Source organism: Globicephala melas, chromosome 3 (genome assembly GCF_963455315.2).
Source record: "Globicephala melas chromosome 3, mGloMel1.2, whole genome shotgun sequence".
In the NCBI taxonomy this organism is placed as follows: domain Eukaryota; kingdom Metazoa; phylum Chordata; class Mammalia; order Artiodactyla; family Delphinidae; genus Globicephala; species Globicephala melas.
Genome location: NC_083316.1, coordinates 38172431 through 38189686, shown reverse-complemented (window position 1 = coordinate 38189686; position 17256 = coordinate 38172431). Strand labels below are relative to the sequence as shown.

Here is a 17256-nt window from a genome sequence, read left to right as displayed (position 1 = left end):
TTTTTTTTTTTTTACATCTTTATTGGAGTATAATTGCTTTACAATGGTGTGTTAGTTTCTGCTTTATAACAAAGTGAATCAGTTATACATATACATATGTCCCCATATCTCCTCCCTCCTGCATCTCCCTCCCTCCTGCATCTCCCTCCCTCCCACCCTCCCTATCCCACCCCTCCAGATGGTCACAAAGCACTGAGCTGATCTCCCTGTGCCATGCGGCTGCTTCCCACTAGCTAGCTACCTTACGTTTGGTAGTGTATATATGTCCATGCCTCTCTCGCGCTTTGTCACAGCTTACCCTTCCCCCTCCACATATCCTCAAGTCCATTCTCTAACAGATCTGTGTCTTTATTCCTGTCTTACCCCTAGGTTCTTCATGACATTTTTTTTTCTTAAATTCCATATATATGTGTTAGCATACGGTACCTGTCTCTCTCTTACTTCACTCTGTATGACAGACTCCAGGTCCATCCACCTCATTACAAATAGCTCAATTTTGTTTCGTTTTATGGCTGAGTAATATTCCATTGTATATATGTGCCACATCTTCTTTATCCATTCATCCAATGATGGACACTTAGGTTGTTTCCATCTCCGGGCTATTGTAAATAGAGCTGCAATGAACATTTTGGTACATGACTCTTTTTGAATTATGGTTTTCTCAGGGTATATGCCCAGTAGTGGGACTGCTGGGTCATATGATAGTTCTATTTGTAGTTTTTTAAGGAACCTCCATACTGTTCTCCATAGTGGCTGTACCAATTCACATTCCCACCAGCAGTGCAAGAGGGTTCCCTTTTCTCCACACCCTCTCCAGCATTTATTATTTCTAGATTTTTTGATGATGGCCATTCTGACTGGTGTGAGATGATATCTCATTGTAGTTTTGATTTGCATTTCTCTAATGATTAATGATGTTGAGCATTCTTTCGTGTGTTTGTTGGCAGTCCATATATCTTCTTTGGAGAAATGTTTATTTAGGTCTTCTGCCCATTTTTGGATTGGGTTGTTTGTTTTTTTGTTATTGAGCTGCATGAGCTGCTTATAAATTTTGGAGATTAATCCTTTGTCAGTTGCTTCATTTGCAAATATTTTCTCCCATTCTGAGGGCTGTCTTTTCATCTTCTTAATGGTTTCCTTTGCTGTGTAAAAGCTTTTAAGTTTCATTAGGTCCCATTTGTTTATTTTTGGTTTTATTTCCATTTCTCTAGGAGGTGGGTCAAAAAGGATCTTGCTGTGATTTATGTCATAGAGTGTTCTGCCTATGTTTTCCTCTAAGACTTTGATGGTTTCTGGCCTTACATTTAGGTCTTTAATCCATTTTGAGCTTATTTTTGTGTATGGTGTTAGGGAGTGATCTAATCTCATACTTTTACATGTACCTGTCCAATTTTCCCAGCATCACTTATTGAAGAAGCTGTCCTTTCTCCACTGTACATTCCTGCTTCCTTTATCAAAGATAAGGTGACCATATGTGGGTGGGTTTATCTCTGGGCTTTCTATCCTGTTCCATTGATCTATATTTCTGTTTTTGTGCCAGTACCATACTGTCTTGATTACTGTAGCTTTGTAGTATAGTCTGAAGTCAGGGAGCCTGGTTCCTCCAGTTCTGTTTTTCGTTCTCAAGATTGCTTTGGCTATTCGGGGTCTTTTGTGTTTCCATACAAATTGTGAACTTTTTTGTTCTAGTTCTGTGAAAAATGCCAGTGGTAGTTTGATAGGGATTGCATTGAATCTGTAGATTGCTTTCTATAGATATGAATCTTAAGTTGGAAAAGCCTTGGCAAGCACCTGCCTCTTTTTTCTGGCTAATTTTTTAAATGGACTTTATCTTTTAGAGTGGTTTTAGGTTCACAGCAAAATTGAGCAGAATATAGAGATTTCCCGTTTGCTCCCTCTATCCTCCCCGCAAGCATAGGCTCCCCTATCACCAACTTTCCCCACCAGAGGGATACATTTATTAATAATGATGAACCTACAGCGACACATCATTATCACCCAGAGTCTGTAGTTTACTTTAAGGTTCACTCTTGGTGTTGTACATTTTATGGATTTACACAAATGTAAAATGACATGTATCTACCATTATAGTATCACACGGAACAGTTTCAATACCCTAAAAATTCTCTGTTCTGCCTATTTAGCCCTTCCTTCCCTGTTAACCCCTGGCAACCACTGATCTTTTCACGGTCTCTGTAGTTGTGCCACTTCCAGAACTCACATAGTTGGAACAATAGAATGTGTAGCCCTTCAGATTGGCCTCTTTTACTTAGCAACATGCATTTAAGGTTCCTCCATGTCTTTTCATGGCCTGATAGCTAGTTCCTTTTTAGTGCTGAAAAATATTCCACTATTGTCTGGATGTACCACAGATGACTTATCCATCCACCAACATGAAGGACATGTTGGTGGCATCCAGGTTTGGGCAATTTTGAGTAAAACCGCTATAAACATCATGTGCAGGTTTCTGTGTGGACATTCAGTTTTCAACTCTTTTGTGTAACTACCAAGGAGTGTGATTGCTGGATCACAGGTAAGAGTAGGTTTAGTTTTATTGGAAAGTGTCCAAACTGTCTTCCAAAGTGACCGGACCTACACCTTGCCTCCCCGCCAGGAACTCCTGTTGCTCCACATCCCTGCCAGCATCTGGTGCTTCCAGTGTTCCGGAATTTGGCCATTCTAATAGCTGTGTAGTGTTAAGCTCCTGAATTCTGATTTCAAAGTACCTTTGAAATGTAACATTTCCCAGAATATAACTTAAAGGCTGAAAATGTCAACATTTCTCTGTTTTGAAAAAATACCCCTTTAGGAAACTATTGCCCTAAGTAGATTTTTCCCCACCAATTACTTTTGGTTAGGAAGAATTTTGTACATATTGGACATCAAGGATTGAGAATACTGGACTTCCCTGATGGCGCAGTGGTTAAGAATCCGCCTGCCAATGCAGGGGACACGGGCTCGAGCCCTGGTCCGGGAAGATCCCACATGCCACGGAGCAACTAAGCCCTGTGCCACAACTACTGAGTCTGAGCTCTAGAGCCCGCGAGCCACAGCTACTGAGCCTGCCTGCCACAACTACTGAAGCCCACACGCCTAGAGCCCCATGCTCTGCAACAAGAAGCCACTGCAGTGAGAAGCCCGGGCACCGCAAGGAAGAGTAGCCCCCTCTCGCCGCAACTTGAGAAAGCCCGCGTGCAGCAACGAAGACCCAATGCGGCCAAAAATAAATAGATAAATTTTTTATTTAAAAAAAAAAGAATTGAGAATACTGGAAATTTTAAATTAATGACATAGGAAGTCAACACAGAAAGCTCATATGAAATCAAACTAGTATAATTTCAAAAAATTAAGTCTAAAATCTTTCTTGACCAAAGTTTCATCAATGGGGGGTCAAATTCAGCCAAGAATATGCAACTCTGATTGAAATCGCTTAATCGAAATTCACTGAAATTACCATTCTAGGCTGGTTTTCTCATAAGGATGGACTGATCCAAAAAGAATCAAGAAAGAATGTGGCTTGCAGTGAATTATTCAAACTTCTTTCTTAGTTAGCTAAAAATGAATATGACCAATCACTAGAGAAATCATATCAAATTCTGTAGTAGTAATAAAGCAATGACTGCTTTTCAGCTGGAGGGCCTTTTTTTTTTTTTGCTGCTGCATATCTAGCTGTGGTGCATTTTAATGAGAAAGGATGACTGCATCAGCTTTTATCCATGAAGCAGATTTTAGCCTTCTGCTTAGGTCTCCCGCATGCCAATATCGAAGACTTTGTTCTGAAGAAGATCAATGACACAAATACATGTAGATGGACAAATGTATTATCACAATCACAAATTCACTGTTAAGACTTTGCACACTGACTTCCAAATGAGAAACCTAGAACTAAGCAGATCTTGGTACGTGTGAGGTTCCACTGGTTCTCCTGAATCACAAAAATGTTCGTATAGACAAAACATCAACTGTTAACACGAATCCTTTTAAATACAGACCTGACCCTGTGTCCCCAGGAGTGCGCTGTAAAGCAGATGATTCAGCCTCTATTCATGTGTTACCAAAAGAAACGTGTGGCTGCCTAAAGTTTAACGACTGACACTGTCTAAAGAGGGAGTTAGCTTCCTGACTAATGTTGAAAACATTCTGAGAAATGCTGTAAAACTCCTTCAAGTAATTTTCTTATGTGGTCACTGGGAGGAAAATGAGTTTACAAAATAGATAACCACATTGATTTTTTTAAATGTAATTTGTCAAAGAAATGAAACATTTAGATAAATTCTAGATTTCTCTCGCCACCAACTTCTCCCACAGTATATACTCCAACAAAGATGGCCCACTAAGAAGCTCTACTGCAGTTACAGTGGCAGAATTTAAGAGGACATAATGAATCCTTCTGCTACACAGAACCATTATCTCTAATACTTCTTTATGAAGCTAACTTCTAATCATGTGCCAAACAGGGTCCTGCTAACTTGGGTGCTTTGATAACGAAGAATAGTTGAGAACCCTCATCATGAGTGACTTCAATACAACTGAGGAGGGAGTGAGAGACCCAGAAAGATAAGTCCTCATGTGGAAATGTTGGTGGCATGAAATGCCAAGTGCCTTTAACTGTCATAAAGCAAGGTCTGCAAAACTTACTTAAAATAAATTCTTCGGGGCTCAATGTGAATCGGCAATTTCCATTTATATTATGCTGTTGTTTGCTCAAAAACTATTTTTAATGAATAAGACAGCGTTTACCAAAGTGTTTTCCACAAAATGACTCTCTCGAGATGTTCCAGATCTGTAATCAAATAAGTCTGAAAAACCCTGAATGCTTCATTCACCTCTTGGGTATGCATAATGCACAGTAACATATAAAAGTCTCTAAAAAGACAACCATTAAAATTGTTCAATATTATTTAACTAATCATTTCCCAGTCATTATTTGGCCACATACCTAACATCTAATTAAACAGTTTGGGAAATACTATCACATAGCATTTAAGAAAAATATTACTATCATTTAAGAAATATTGGGAAATACTATATTCTGGGCACTCTGCTAAAATAGTTCTAGTCTTTAAACAGAGTATTGATTTCTTGTGTGTGACATTTTATTTGACTTACTGTTTCTTTTACACAGCTCTATCCTTAATAGTATTTTTGGTTTGTTGTTTTACAATTTTGCCTGAACTTTTTTCTGCACAGATGTGAAAGCCTAACGAATGTAAAGTCGTTCTATTAGTCTCTGGCTCAATTCTATACTTCAAATACAGTAAATAATCTACAAACGATTCTTGGATAATAACAACCTGTATTTGCTTTATAAACAAAAGGATGATGAAAATCCAAATAACTACAGCACTTCAGAGTTGGTTGACAAATCCTAAGAACATTTTCAGGCCATTGGGAAGGTCTTTCCAACCTACATTTCAAAATGTTCAGAAAGAAACCATCTTGTTTGCTAATTTCGGTTTAAGGAAAATTGATCTGACTGCACAAAGACTTAAGTGGATGTCTCCCTTTTAAATTTAACACTGGAAAATCTGCATCCTCCATTTAATATTGAGAAGGTGTCAGCCACAAACAGGATGTCACCGATATGCAAATAAACTACACTTGAGACCTGCTGTTGCTGTTATTGTGTAATGGATTGGGACTAATCTGTTTATAGCCTAATCCCACCCTCCTCAGATTTCATCTTGTCTTCTCAGTCTCACCTTGTTCCACTCAGGGCCTCACTCTATCCTCTTCTTGTATGTGAATACATTATACATTTTCACGGAGTTGCTACTTGGGGTCACAGAAAGATTAAATGAACCAGTCTTCGTGATAATAAAAAACATGATCTTGATAGCCAAACCAAGAATATTAAGCAACACGTTACAATCGATAAACCTTGAACAGCTGCTGTATATGTTTAATGCACTAAGTGAATACAAACTGCTGTTGAGTGGAGAGATGAGGTCAATAAACAAATAGTAGTGAGTCAGTGTTTAGAAGGCTGAGAAATATATGAATGGATGGGGAAGTTGGCTCTTGAAAGCCAAGAAGGGGGACTAAATTTGGTACGGAATAAACTTTGGTTGCATTTGAAAGCTTCTGAGCATGTAAATGCTATGATTAAATTCATGCTTAAAGAATTCAAGAATAAATGAACTGGATTGGTGAGTAGCTGTTAATCAAGTATTTTAAAGCACTTGGTTAAAGTGATTGACCTAAGTCAAGGTGATCAGGGCCCAGACCAAGTGTAAACATGGGGAGGGATGAAGGTGCCAACCAAGATTGCAAAGGAAGAGCTGGTGGAGCTTAGGAGGCAAAGAGGATGGTGGGATACATGAAACCTGAGACCGTGGTTCCCCATGCCAGGCTCAACTGATGTGATAGCGCCCAAGGAAGGGCTGGGAAGAGAAGCTTCTTTTAAGGAGGAAATGATGATTTGTTTCATGTGTTGGGTTGAAGTACCCAGCATTTAAGTGAGATGACTGAACAGAAAACCTAAAGTATGACACAATAAAATAGGAATGACAAGCCTTATTAATAAAAACATATTCCTGATTAGTCTTTCCTGGGGGTACATGGAAGATAGGATTTCAGAAATTTAGAGAATGAAAAAAAGAAAGATTATATATCAATAACTTGATTAAAATTCCATACAAAGTCAGTGGCAGCTGTTTTAAAGCAATACTTATCTACTATAGCACAATATCCATCCAAAAGCCAACGTGTGCAGAGAATTACAAAATATCTTAAGGCTGATGAAATTTCACTTTTATTCATTTTTTTCACCCAATGCTGCAGAAAGAAATGATGGGGAATTTAAATGGGTCGGCCAGATATCTGCATAAGGATTCCACAGCGAATGTACATAAGTTTCCTACTATTAATGCTTAGCACTGGGCTTGGGCACTTCCCCTGCCAAGCAGTAGATTTTCATGGAATGCTATGGAAAGAGATGTCTGCCCCTGGCAGACATTCCACTAGCAATAGCAATCCTTCCTAGGCTCAAACATTCCCTACTATTCTAGTCTTGCCAGTTCAATCAATGCCCCTTAAAACCTCACAAAAACACTGACTTACTCTGCAATATATCCCTATTCTGCTTCTTACTAACTCTGTTATTTAAACTACCCAAGCCTCAGTTTCTTTAGCTATAAAATGTAAAACAGCTGACAAAATACCTACTGGTCTTCTCTGTTGCAAATACAGGATGTAAGGTAGGCAAAAAGCATAGCAGAGGTTATGCCCATAAATATGATTAGTAGTATTATTTTAATCCATGAAATAAATGGAGTTTAAATATGTTTTTACTATATAAGCTTCAATAACGTTACACTTGTATTAAATTGGTGGTTATTTTAGGTCAATGATTTTAAAACTCATTTACCAATGAAACGTTTTTCAAAGAAAATGTTATACGGAACAGAAAAGAGCTAGAGCAGCTGTGATTTACAAAGGGATGTGAAAGCCTGGCTCTCACACATTCAGCTTCCTTCACACGCCCTTCCACCGGTCACCCCAAACTTCTAAGGTAGGTTCCTAGGGCTCCAGGGCACACACTTTTTTTAAAAAATCATCATTTTGAATAATAATTGGTATAACCAAAAATTATGGAAAACAAGTCCCCATTTCTAACAGGAGCATCCTAATTATTTAAAAAAAAAAAAGATCCTTCTTTTCATTCTGACACCTTCAGGGGCACTTGATGGTTTCAAAATAATTACATATTTCAAGATTTTAGAATAAGCATGTACTTCTTTCATAATGAAAACTGATGAATCTTTTGGAGATGATGGAATTACTTCTCCACCCTCCCAGTTCCCCAACTCCTGCACGCAGGTACATGCCTCCTTTCTAAGAAAATCAAAAGAAAACAGATGCACTTTGGCAATCAAGTAGATTTGCTCTTTCCATAGCATTCCATGAGTAAGGAATTAAACACTGGGAGTCCAGGTGGGTTAGGGTCCCCAGAAGATGTGCTTGATCACCAGAGTGGTGCTGATTTTTTTAACTGAATTAAATACTTTTAGAAACCAAACTCTCCAGTGTACCACAGTCCTTGTAACTCTCTATTATCCTAAGCAATTGCATTATCTGTCTCCTGAAAGCATTTGAACAGGGCAGAGAACGGGGCTCATAACTTGGGTAAGCAACTTCTGGATTCATAAGAAATTCCAGTCCAAGTGACGTCACCAGATTGGGGGCTTTTTGAACTATTTGGGTATCTCTACACCTGGTCATTTGGGTTAGGAAATTGTTTTTCACCTGCCAGAAGCCCTTTTAGCATTCATTTAGTGATTCATTCAACATCTACTTACTGAGAAAATATATAGTACTAGGCAGTGCACGAAGGGCTGGGCAAATTGCAATGAATAAGACAGACCCTGCCTCAGAGAGGCTTATGGCCAGACAGATGATCAAGTAAACAGTAGCTAACAATACAATGTGACATGATTTTAGAAACACCTAACAAAATCAAACAGGGTAGAGGATGCCAGGAAAGGCTTCTCAGAGGGGAATTTGGGTTAGCAAAGATCTCGACAAGGAAAGCTGACTAGGGTTGAGAGGTGGGAGAGGTGGGAGGGTAGGATGTGGATGGGTGTGCAAAGGCCCAGGAGAAAGAGGAGGTAGCACGTGATTTGAGAGATTGTGGAGTACTACTGTTAGTGTCACACAAACAGTTATGTGGACAGAAACTCCTAAAAGAGAAGAGTGCACTTCAAAGATGTCAATCTACCCATGACCACATGAAAAAGTGTCTATTCATACAGTACAGTTTGTACATTTACAGGCAACTCTGAACATTCCACTAAATACTAAATTTCTAATTTATTAATAATTTCTAATATAAATTTTAGATTTCTTATCATGCACACTCCTTGACTGGAAAAATCCTAATTCAATAAACATTTCTTTATTTTCATATTCTTTCTAAAGGAAAGACATTCATGTCATATTCTTAGGTGAAAAACTCTTGAGGTCTCAAGAGTATAATACCGTCTTTGGATACATACATTTTATATGCATATAGACATAAAAATTCTGAAAGAATAAATTCTAATATATTAATAGAAGATGGAGAAATCATGTTTTTTAAAAGTTTCTTCTTTTTGGCTTATCTTTTTTCCTTTTTTTTAACAATCTACACTTAAAACTTCAATTATATCTTCACAATACTTTTCTTGCTAAAAGCTCACAATCAGGGAATCCCACAGGGGTCCACAGCCAGGCTCATGTGGGGCTCTCTCCCTGCTCTCTTTGTTAACTCCTGGCCCCAGACACTCAGCCTGCTTCCCCAGCCTCTCAGTAGCTGTCACCACCCACTTTATCCCTTCTGTTTCTTCTACCACTAACTGCACAACTGACTGCAAGTGAGATGAAGGACCATAACCCCAAACCTTAGTGGTCTGAAAGGAGTTTACTGCCAACCAAAAAAGGAGAAAGAAGGAGGCAGGAGATCACAGCATGACAAAGTACAAGGAAGGAATGACTTTTGCATAAACTTACAAATTGTATACAGTTGAGGCTTCCAGTTTTATAGTTCTTAGCACACCCCTGAAATGGGGGGCAGCATTCGGTAGGAGCCTACAGCAGGCCCTGGAATACTGATGACTGTGGAGTTCTTCCAAGAAGCCCAGGAGTCAGAAGCATTATAAGGACCATTGCTACAATGAGTCAATCTTGCCCTATATATAACACAAGTTTTCAAGCATATGTAGATGGTATTACCAATTCTTTTTTTTTTTTTTTTTTGCGGTACGCGGTCCTCTCACTGTTGTGGCCTCTCCCGTTGCGGAGCACAGGCTCCGGACGCGCAGGCTCAGTGGCCATGGCTCACGGGACCAGCCGCTCCGCGGCATGTGGGATCTTCCCAGACCGGGTCACGCATCAGCAGGCGGACTCTCAACCACTGCGCCACCAGGGAAGCCCATCAATTCTTAACATTTAACACTTTTCTCATTATTTCTCAATCAAATGACACTAACACTACAGCTCTCACGTAAACATCTGCATAATATTTTTGATGTTCGAGTGTCTCAAAGAGGTCTCAAAGAGGTTGGGAACACTAGTGTAGAGGAAGGAGCACAGGTCTCAGAAGTGTGGCATAACAGGGTTCATATGGCAGCTTCATCAGTAACTGAGTAAATCTGAGCATGTTTTCTAAACTCTCTGAGCCTCAGTTTGCAAATCCAATCCAAAGCTGAGGATAATAATAATTCCATGAACCTTCCCATGAGGGAGAACTAAGTGAACCCACTCTTCCAGCTGACCGTCTGCTCCCCCTCAATCCTCACCTGAAGTCCACCCAGGTAGGAGAGCAAATGGCGAAAGGAACTCTGCCCCTCTCACAATCTCTGAATGACAGGCCAATATACTAGGACAGCAGCCAGTCCTGACACAGTGGCCTCTTGGCATTTCCTCTTATCCACAGAAACACAAATAAATTTACATTTAAAAAAAATTCTCAATATTATTTCTTTTTTTGAAGGGTAACATGTAAGATCAACTTTTGTCCTAGAACAAAGTGTAATTGTTCTTGGAGAGTGTCAGACACAAAAGAGCAGATTGTTTTATCTACAACTTGAATTGAAAATTATTCTTGAAATCATTTCTCAAAAATAAATGTTTTCAATGGTTTAGATGAAATGATAGTACAATATAATTCAAGATAAACATGTACTATTTCTCCATAAGATCCCCACCTTCCTTTAATCTGGAAATAAGTCTAGTTTTCCCGACATGACACTATTAATTGAATATTACAAGTTGTTAAGCATATTAAATCAAAACAGAGGAGGATTATTTGATTTTTAAATGCCCGTCTGACACACAGCAATGAGAAATACATAATAAATATCAGATTCTAATGTAGATAATGTAGTTCATGAAAACAATATTTTTTCTTTCGGAAAATTTATTTTCTGCCATTAGCTACAAACCCATAAAGGGATAATCATTAAGGGTACTATTATTACTGTACCAAAACAATCTTTCATATATTGGTTTATAGAACAAGCTTTTGGGAAGACAAAGCAATCACATCAACAATTCACAACACATCTTTAAAAAGCAGACTGTTCCACGTTAGATATGCAAGTTCCCCATTATTTAAATCAGAAACCAAAGGAAAAAACTATCTCTTAGTAGGATAACATAGAAAAGGAAACTTGTTCCTACAGTGAAAACTGACGTTATCTCAATTAGTTAATTATTCATCCCAACCTCCAGGCCTTGCTCCTGGAGCTGTGTGGACACTAGTTCAGTAATTTGCTGATAAACAATCTTAGTGCAGTATCTAACAGATCTTGGAGATTAAGTGTAAGGTTCACCCCCTCCTTGTGCAGATAAGTAAACTGTGGCCAAAACAACTCTACTATCTTATTGGAAATAGTAAAGCTAGTTAGTTAAAAAGCCTACCCAGGGCTTTCCCTTGTACAGACAAGTAAACTGAGGCCAAAACAACTCTACTATCTTATTGGAAATAGTAAAGCTAGTTAGTTAAAAAGCCTACCCAGGGCTTTCCCAGTCTGCACCTCTCATGAGATGAACCACAACTGTGAAACAGACAACTCAAGCAGGTATCAACCTGACTGCATGGGGAATGTTTTCAGTGGGCCACACAGCGTATTTTAACTATTAAAACAACTCTAGAGATTATTAGTCATACACCAACATTCTCTGGATAGCAAGTGTAGGAGCAGCGTTAATTTAGTTGAATCTCTTCTAATTGATTCTTTTTATTCAAAAATGATGGTACTATAGGAAATTGAGAAATACTGTAATTTTATTCTCCCCCAATAAGTCCATATGTTATATTTTCAACGAGTAAATCAAATCAATATACCAATCCTGACACTTAGGTGTACTGTGCATATGGGAAACCTGAATAACTATTTCAATGAAAGCTTTTTTGAGATGTACATTGCAACACAGATCCTAAGCATTTTTAAGATTCGTAACAATTTCAAGCTTGTAAAAAATGTATTTACAGAAGAAAGCTTCTTTTGCAATTTATATGTTCATAAATGTTTCCATTAGCTAAGACATATTTTGGAATATGATCAAATGGTAGTGAATGTCAAGTCCGAACAGCAAGGTTAAAACTCTGACAGTTCTCATATGTGGCCACTGCTCTTTTAAACCACTGTGTCCCCAAAGGGCTAACAGGGAGAAAATTCTACCTCAACAAGTGAAGACAGCAAAGCATATTTTAACGATTACTTTTCATTTCATCTCTAATTCTTTAAACACAAAATTGGATTTGGGCTTCTTTCATACTGTTGACAACTTAGTATTAATATATGCACCTCTCATTCTTCCTCTTCAAGAAAGAAGTTATACACTCCAGCTACATATAACTCCCAAATTCTTTCCAACTATGAACACCAAAATAGGACTCCTTAAAAAAAAAAAAAAAGCATGGAGAATTGGCACACTGCACGTTTATGTCAACCTTCAGAAAACATGGAAACATGCAGCCCCAGCTCACCAGAAGAATCACCACATGTGATCAAACTATTCTGTGACATGTTATGTCTTATGCCCAGTATTCAGGTTTTGCACTCGCCTATGTCAACCCCTAAAGCCTCAAGAGCTAGCTACTACTGTAGAACAGCTTTAACACGAAGAGTGTGAGAGCTCTGTTCATAGCCCGTGGCGTGATCTTAGAAACACTTGAATCAAACATATTTCTTTCCCCTCTGCTATTTAAAATCGAGGGACCTCAGGCTTGGGACGTGGCTAAAAGACAACAAGAGAATAAGAATAAGAATAAGAAGAAAAAATACCGGAACACGGAACACGCTAAGAACAAAGGAAACACAAGCCTGTGAACAGGAAATGAAGCAACTCTACACATAAGTACCTTTTGGGGCCGCCAACGTAGGTGAAAGTAAAGGTGGAGTCTGAGTATCTGAAATCTGAAACGAAAAGTCTTGTTAAAAGCTACCCCTGGAGTGGATTTTTAACCCCGGTCATGGCTCGGGCCCCCTATTTGATGGAGCCGAAGGGAAACCTGGCGGGGCGGGGCAGGGCGGGAGGCCAGAGCTGGAGAGCCCCTAGGTCCGCTCTCCGAGTGGTGCGGGAGGGGATGCCGCGCACCCCGTGCCGGGTGCCGCGGGAGGCCGCCCCCCGCAACAAGTGCCGGGTGCCATGGCAACGGCGGGAATTTCCCGGTCCGGACCGCCGGAAGCGGCCCCAGCCGAGGTCGCGGCTGCGAAAGCAAAATCCAGTCCCTCTCCCGGGGTAGCAAAATGGACGAAAGGCGACCCCCAGGCAGGGGCGGCGCGCGCCTCGGAACCTCGGGAATCCCTTTTCTTTCCGGGGCATCGCACTGCCAGTCGGAGGTACTAGAGGGAGCAGAAGGGGCGGGAGATCGGCCCAGCGCTGCCCCACGGGGGGCCTCGGTGCCGGGCGCAGCCGGCCACCGCCGCGCAGCGCAGCGGGCTCCATTCCCGGCAGCCGCCGCCGCTGCTCTGCCCATTGCGCAAACCCGGCGAGTCCAACCCGCTGCCTGGGTCGCTGCTGCTGAAACCCCGGAGGCGGGCTCGGACGCTCCGGGCGTTCACCGGGGACTAAAAATACAATGCAAGGCTCCCCCGCCTAGACCCCCGCTCGGGCCATCAGGGTTCTGCCCCCAAAGCTAGTGGCCGCCCCAGAGGGGGGAGGGGAGAAGGGGAGAGGCTGGCACCCCCTCCCCCTTTTGGCTCCCGCTCCCGCAGCTGTTGCCAAATGACCCCGGGAATGAGAACGTGCAACCCACCCCCTATCCCCAGCCACACACGTCGCGGCCAGAAAACTGGGAAAAGGGGGTGACGGGCAGGCAGAGGAAGCTGGCGCTGGGTCCGAGGCTCTGGAAAGGCGAGAACTCACCTGCAAACAGGCAGTCCTTCTCAGCTCTGGACTTCTGGATCACGACGTCGATATCCTTCTGAATTCGCTCTTGCCTTGAACACATCCCCATTAAATAAATCCCTGGAAAAGAAGCAGCCGCTATTTCCACCCCACCCCACCCCCTCGCACGCTTCCAGCTTTCGTAAATATTCAGTTAAAAATGAAACCTCTGGCCGAGGCAGGGGCTGAAGGCGAAGTGGTTTCGGAAGTGATCCTGGGTGAGAGAGGAGGAGGTGGTGGAGGAGGAGGGGGGGGAGGTCGGCTTTGCATTCCCAGATGTGACCGCCCAGCTGCTGCTCGCCGCTGCTGGATTCCAATTTCTTCCCCTCCTCACAATGGATGATGATGACACAGAGTCTCACTTTCTCCCTCCCCCGCCCGGACCAAAGGCCGTGGGGGTCCGGGGGTCCCGGAGACGGCGAGAGAGCGATCGCCCGCGGGGCGGCGGGCGCCGGCGAGGGGCGAGCCCCGCTCCGCCTCACGCGCGCACACCCCTCGCGGCCCGCACGCCGGCCTTCCACACCCGCGCACACTCCCGCCCGGGGGCGCGGCGACCGTGCCGAGGCTGCTGCAGCGTCGCCCGCCGCAGACCCTCCCGCGCCCGCCGCGAAGTCACCCGGTCCCGGCCGCCGGGGCTCTGATAGTATCCGCCATCCGAGCGCAGGCTGGATTCCCCAGCCCGGCCGCCGCTCGCGCCGGGGGCTGGGAATGTCGGTAGTGAAGACTCCCTGGGGCTCCCAGCCCCTCCCCCCTCCCCCCCCCCCCGCGCACCACCACTTTTATGAATTCGACTCCACTTTCGGAAGGAATTATGAGTCATATGGAAAACCCAAACCCGAGTGGCTGGGAGGGGGGAAGAAGGGAAAAGCAAAAGCGTTCAAAATGGAAAATAAATAAATAAAACGAACAAATCTTTCCTTGTTGCCACATCAGGCAAGATGGAAAAAGCCTTGAATTGCCTCCAGACGTACACCCTCCCGTGCCCTGCCTGCCAGAGTCTTTTTCTCCCGGATGGAAGTAGTTCAGTCCCTTTGGAGCGCCGTTTAGGAAACACAGACCCTTTTGAGGGACTTCTACTTGCAGAGACTCACCAGTTCTTCCCTGCTCTGTGTTTCCGTCCATGAAAAATTGGCAGAATCATCTGGCACGTGCCAGGGTCTCCCTAAAGGATGGATATCTGTTTGGCTTGTTTTAAAAAGCCACTTTTTCGCCAATCAAGGGAAAGCTTCTACAATCCTGTTGTCTTGTTTAGAAATGAGATACTGCTCTGAGCCTCACTTTCTGTTCTGCCTAAGAACACCTTGGGCTGATGTAGCTGCCCTGCCTCTATACTGCCATATGCCCTAGGACAGGCCTCTAACAGCGCTTTGCTTGTTGATCTTTTCTCCACTGAGACTGCTTCCCTGAGCAGACCACGCCTCACTTGGTTCTGCATCCCCAGTGCCTAATACAGTGCCTGGAATATAGGAGCGAGGCTAAAATGTTGGCTGAATGCATGAATGGTCGTCCCTTCAACCTCTTTATGGATACTCCAGCTTCAGTCTGCTTCCTTATCAGTATAAGTACCCAAGAGTTGTCAAACTGGCTCAGACCCTTAATCTGTACAGTTCTAATACTGACAGTGACAATGTCTTTAGGAGAATTAGGAATGACCGTGATCCCTGATGGATTCTTAAGATTCTAGAGAGACAAAAGCAATGAGAAATTATATGCTCCAACTCCTCTGTCTTGCAGAAAGAAAACACGAAATGATTTGTGATACGCCCTGGAATACATCACATTCGTTGTGCATTATAGGAGGAAACATTCCTCTGCATTACCTGGACCACTGCAGTCTTTGATGTAGTAGAGGCACAGTCACGGTACATCTGCTCACATCCTTCCTGAAATGCTTCCTGACTAGGGCAGGACGGGTTCAAGTCCTTCCTGAATATGCTGCTTTGTGTAGGCCCCCTGGCTACCAAAAGCACTTTCTTCTCTTCCACATAACACTGGGTATCATGCGTACTTCCTCCTTCCATTCTGTACCCTAACGTCTCTAAAAACTTAAAATCTGTTAACTCACAAGAATTTATTTTATAGTTGTCTATCCATCAAGCTTGCATTCCCAAAGTAAATTTGAAATAGTTTTAAAGGTACCAAATGTTTTTGGTCTGGCTCACCTCCTGGCTTACCACTCACTCCATAAAATAGGCCTTGTGATTTGTCCTACATTTGATTTTTTCTTCAAGCTTCACAGGCTGCCCTGTTTTGGTTAAACAAAGCTAACCTCACTCTGTTCATGCCCTTAAGGTGTGATACGTTTAAATATTTTTAAATTTTAAGGGATAATAAAAAATTTAAAAACTAACTTTTCTATCTAGTATGCATTTCTACAAGATAAGTTTCTCTCATAAAAACTGCCAAGGCATCAATGTTCCTATGCTAGATCTTTATGGCATGATGCTTTCAAACTCTGCTCATAGCCAGCATCCCGTTTACCCTGGCTCATCTCAGACTCCTATTTAAACATTTAGATTATCCGTGGTCTTATTAAAAACTTTATGTACCTTTGAGATGAGGAAGAGGTTATATCCCTGCCTTAAACACTTCTGTGCAAACACACACACTCACATGCATTCAGGAACATAGTGCATACAGGCCCTTAATCACTTTGTTAAAAAAAAAATCATTATTCTTGATGAGAGAGAACGTCTGTGGTATGCCGTAGTAATTGGAAATAATACTCTATGTGTTGAATGATAGAGTCTAGCCAAAAAAAGTCCCACTGGTTTAGAAAAATGATCCCAAGCCAACAGAGAGGATTTACTAGAAAAAAAATGTAAATTCCTCACCTATGCTAAAAGACTCAACTGCAGAAGTGTAAGGTCATGGAAATGTGGCATTAAGTTCAACGGTGTGATGTGGGTATTAATAACTCACACTCATCCAGAACTTAGTAGTGCAGCCTGACACTGCTCTAAATGCTTTACATACATTAACTCATTTAATTCACAATAACCCTATATGGAAGCTGTCCTATTATTCTTCACATTTTACAAAAGAGGAGACTGAGGCACAAAAGTGTTAATTAGCTTGTCTAAGGTGGGACTAGATGGCAATGAACCTTTTCCTCTCTCCAAACGTTTCAGCAGTTGAACTGAACTTTAAGGAAGATAAATGTTCAGAAGTCTCACTGCTGAGTAAACTGGCCCCACTAATGGCAGCAGGCCAGGACTCAAGCCAACAAGAAGCCCCATAATGGATTCTGAGGGATGCCTGGAGCCTATGGGCTCTCAAAATAGCCTCTTCTAGTAGCAGTTATATTTCTCTTTCCTGCATCGAACTTCCTTTCCCAAATGAATCCCAGCCCTCAGTAAAGTCTTAGTAAAAGCCTGACCT

At 42.0% G+C, this 17256-nt stretch overlaps 1 protein-coding gene across 1 annotated transcript in view; it reads right to left on the bottom strand.

Moving 5' to 3' along the window:
- Nucleotides 1–14381, bottom strand: part of PARP8 (poly(ADP-ribose) polymerase family member 8) — a 182310-nt gene extending 167929 nt beyond the window's left edge. The window contains exons 1-3 of the mRNA XM_030881971.3: nucleotides 14043–14381; nucleotides 13855–13956; nucleotides 12848–12902 (exon numbers count right to left, since the gene is read on the bottom strand). Of these exons, the coding sequence (XP_030737831.2) occupies nucleotides 12848–12902; nucleotides 13855–13956; nucleotides 14043–14145 (260 nt within the window). The 5' untranslated portion in view covers nucleotides 14146–14381. The remainder of the gene's footprint in view (nucleotides 1–12847; nucleotides 12903–13854; nucleotides 13957–14042) is intronic.
- Nucleotides 14382–17256: the final 2875 nt, after the last annotated feature.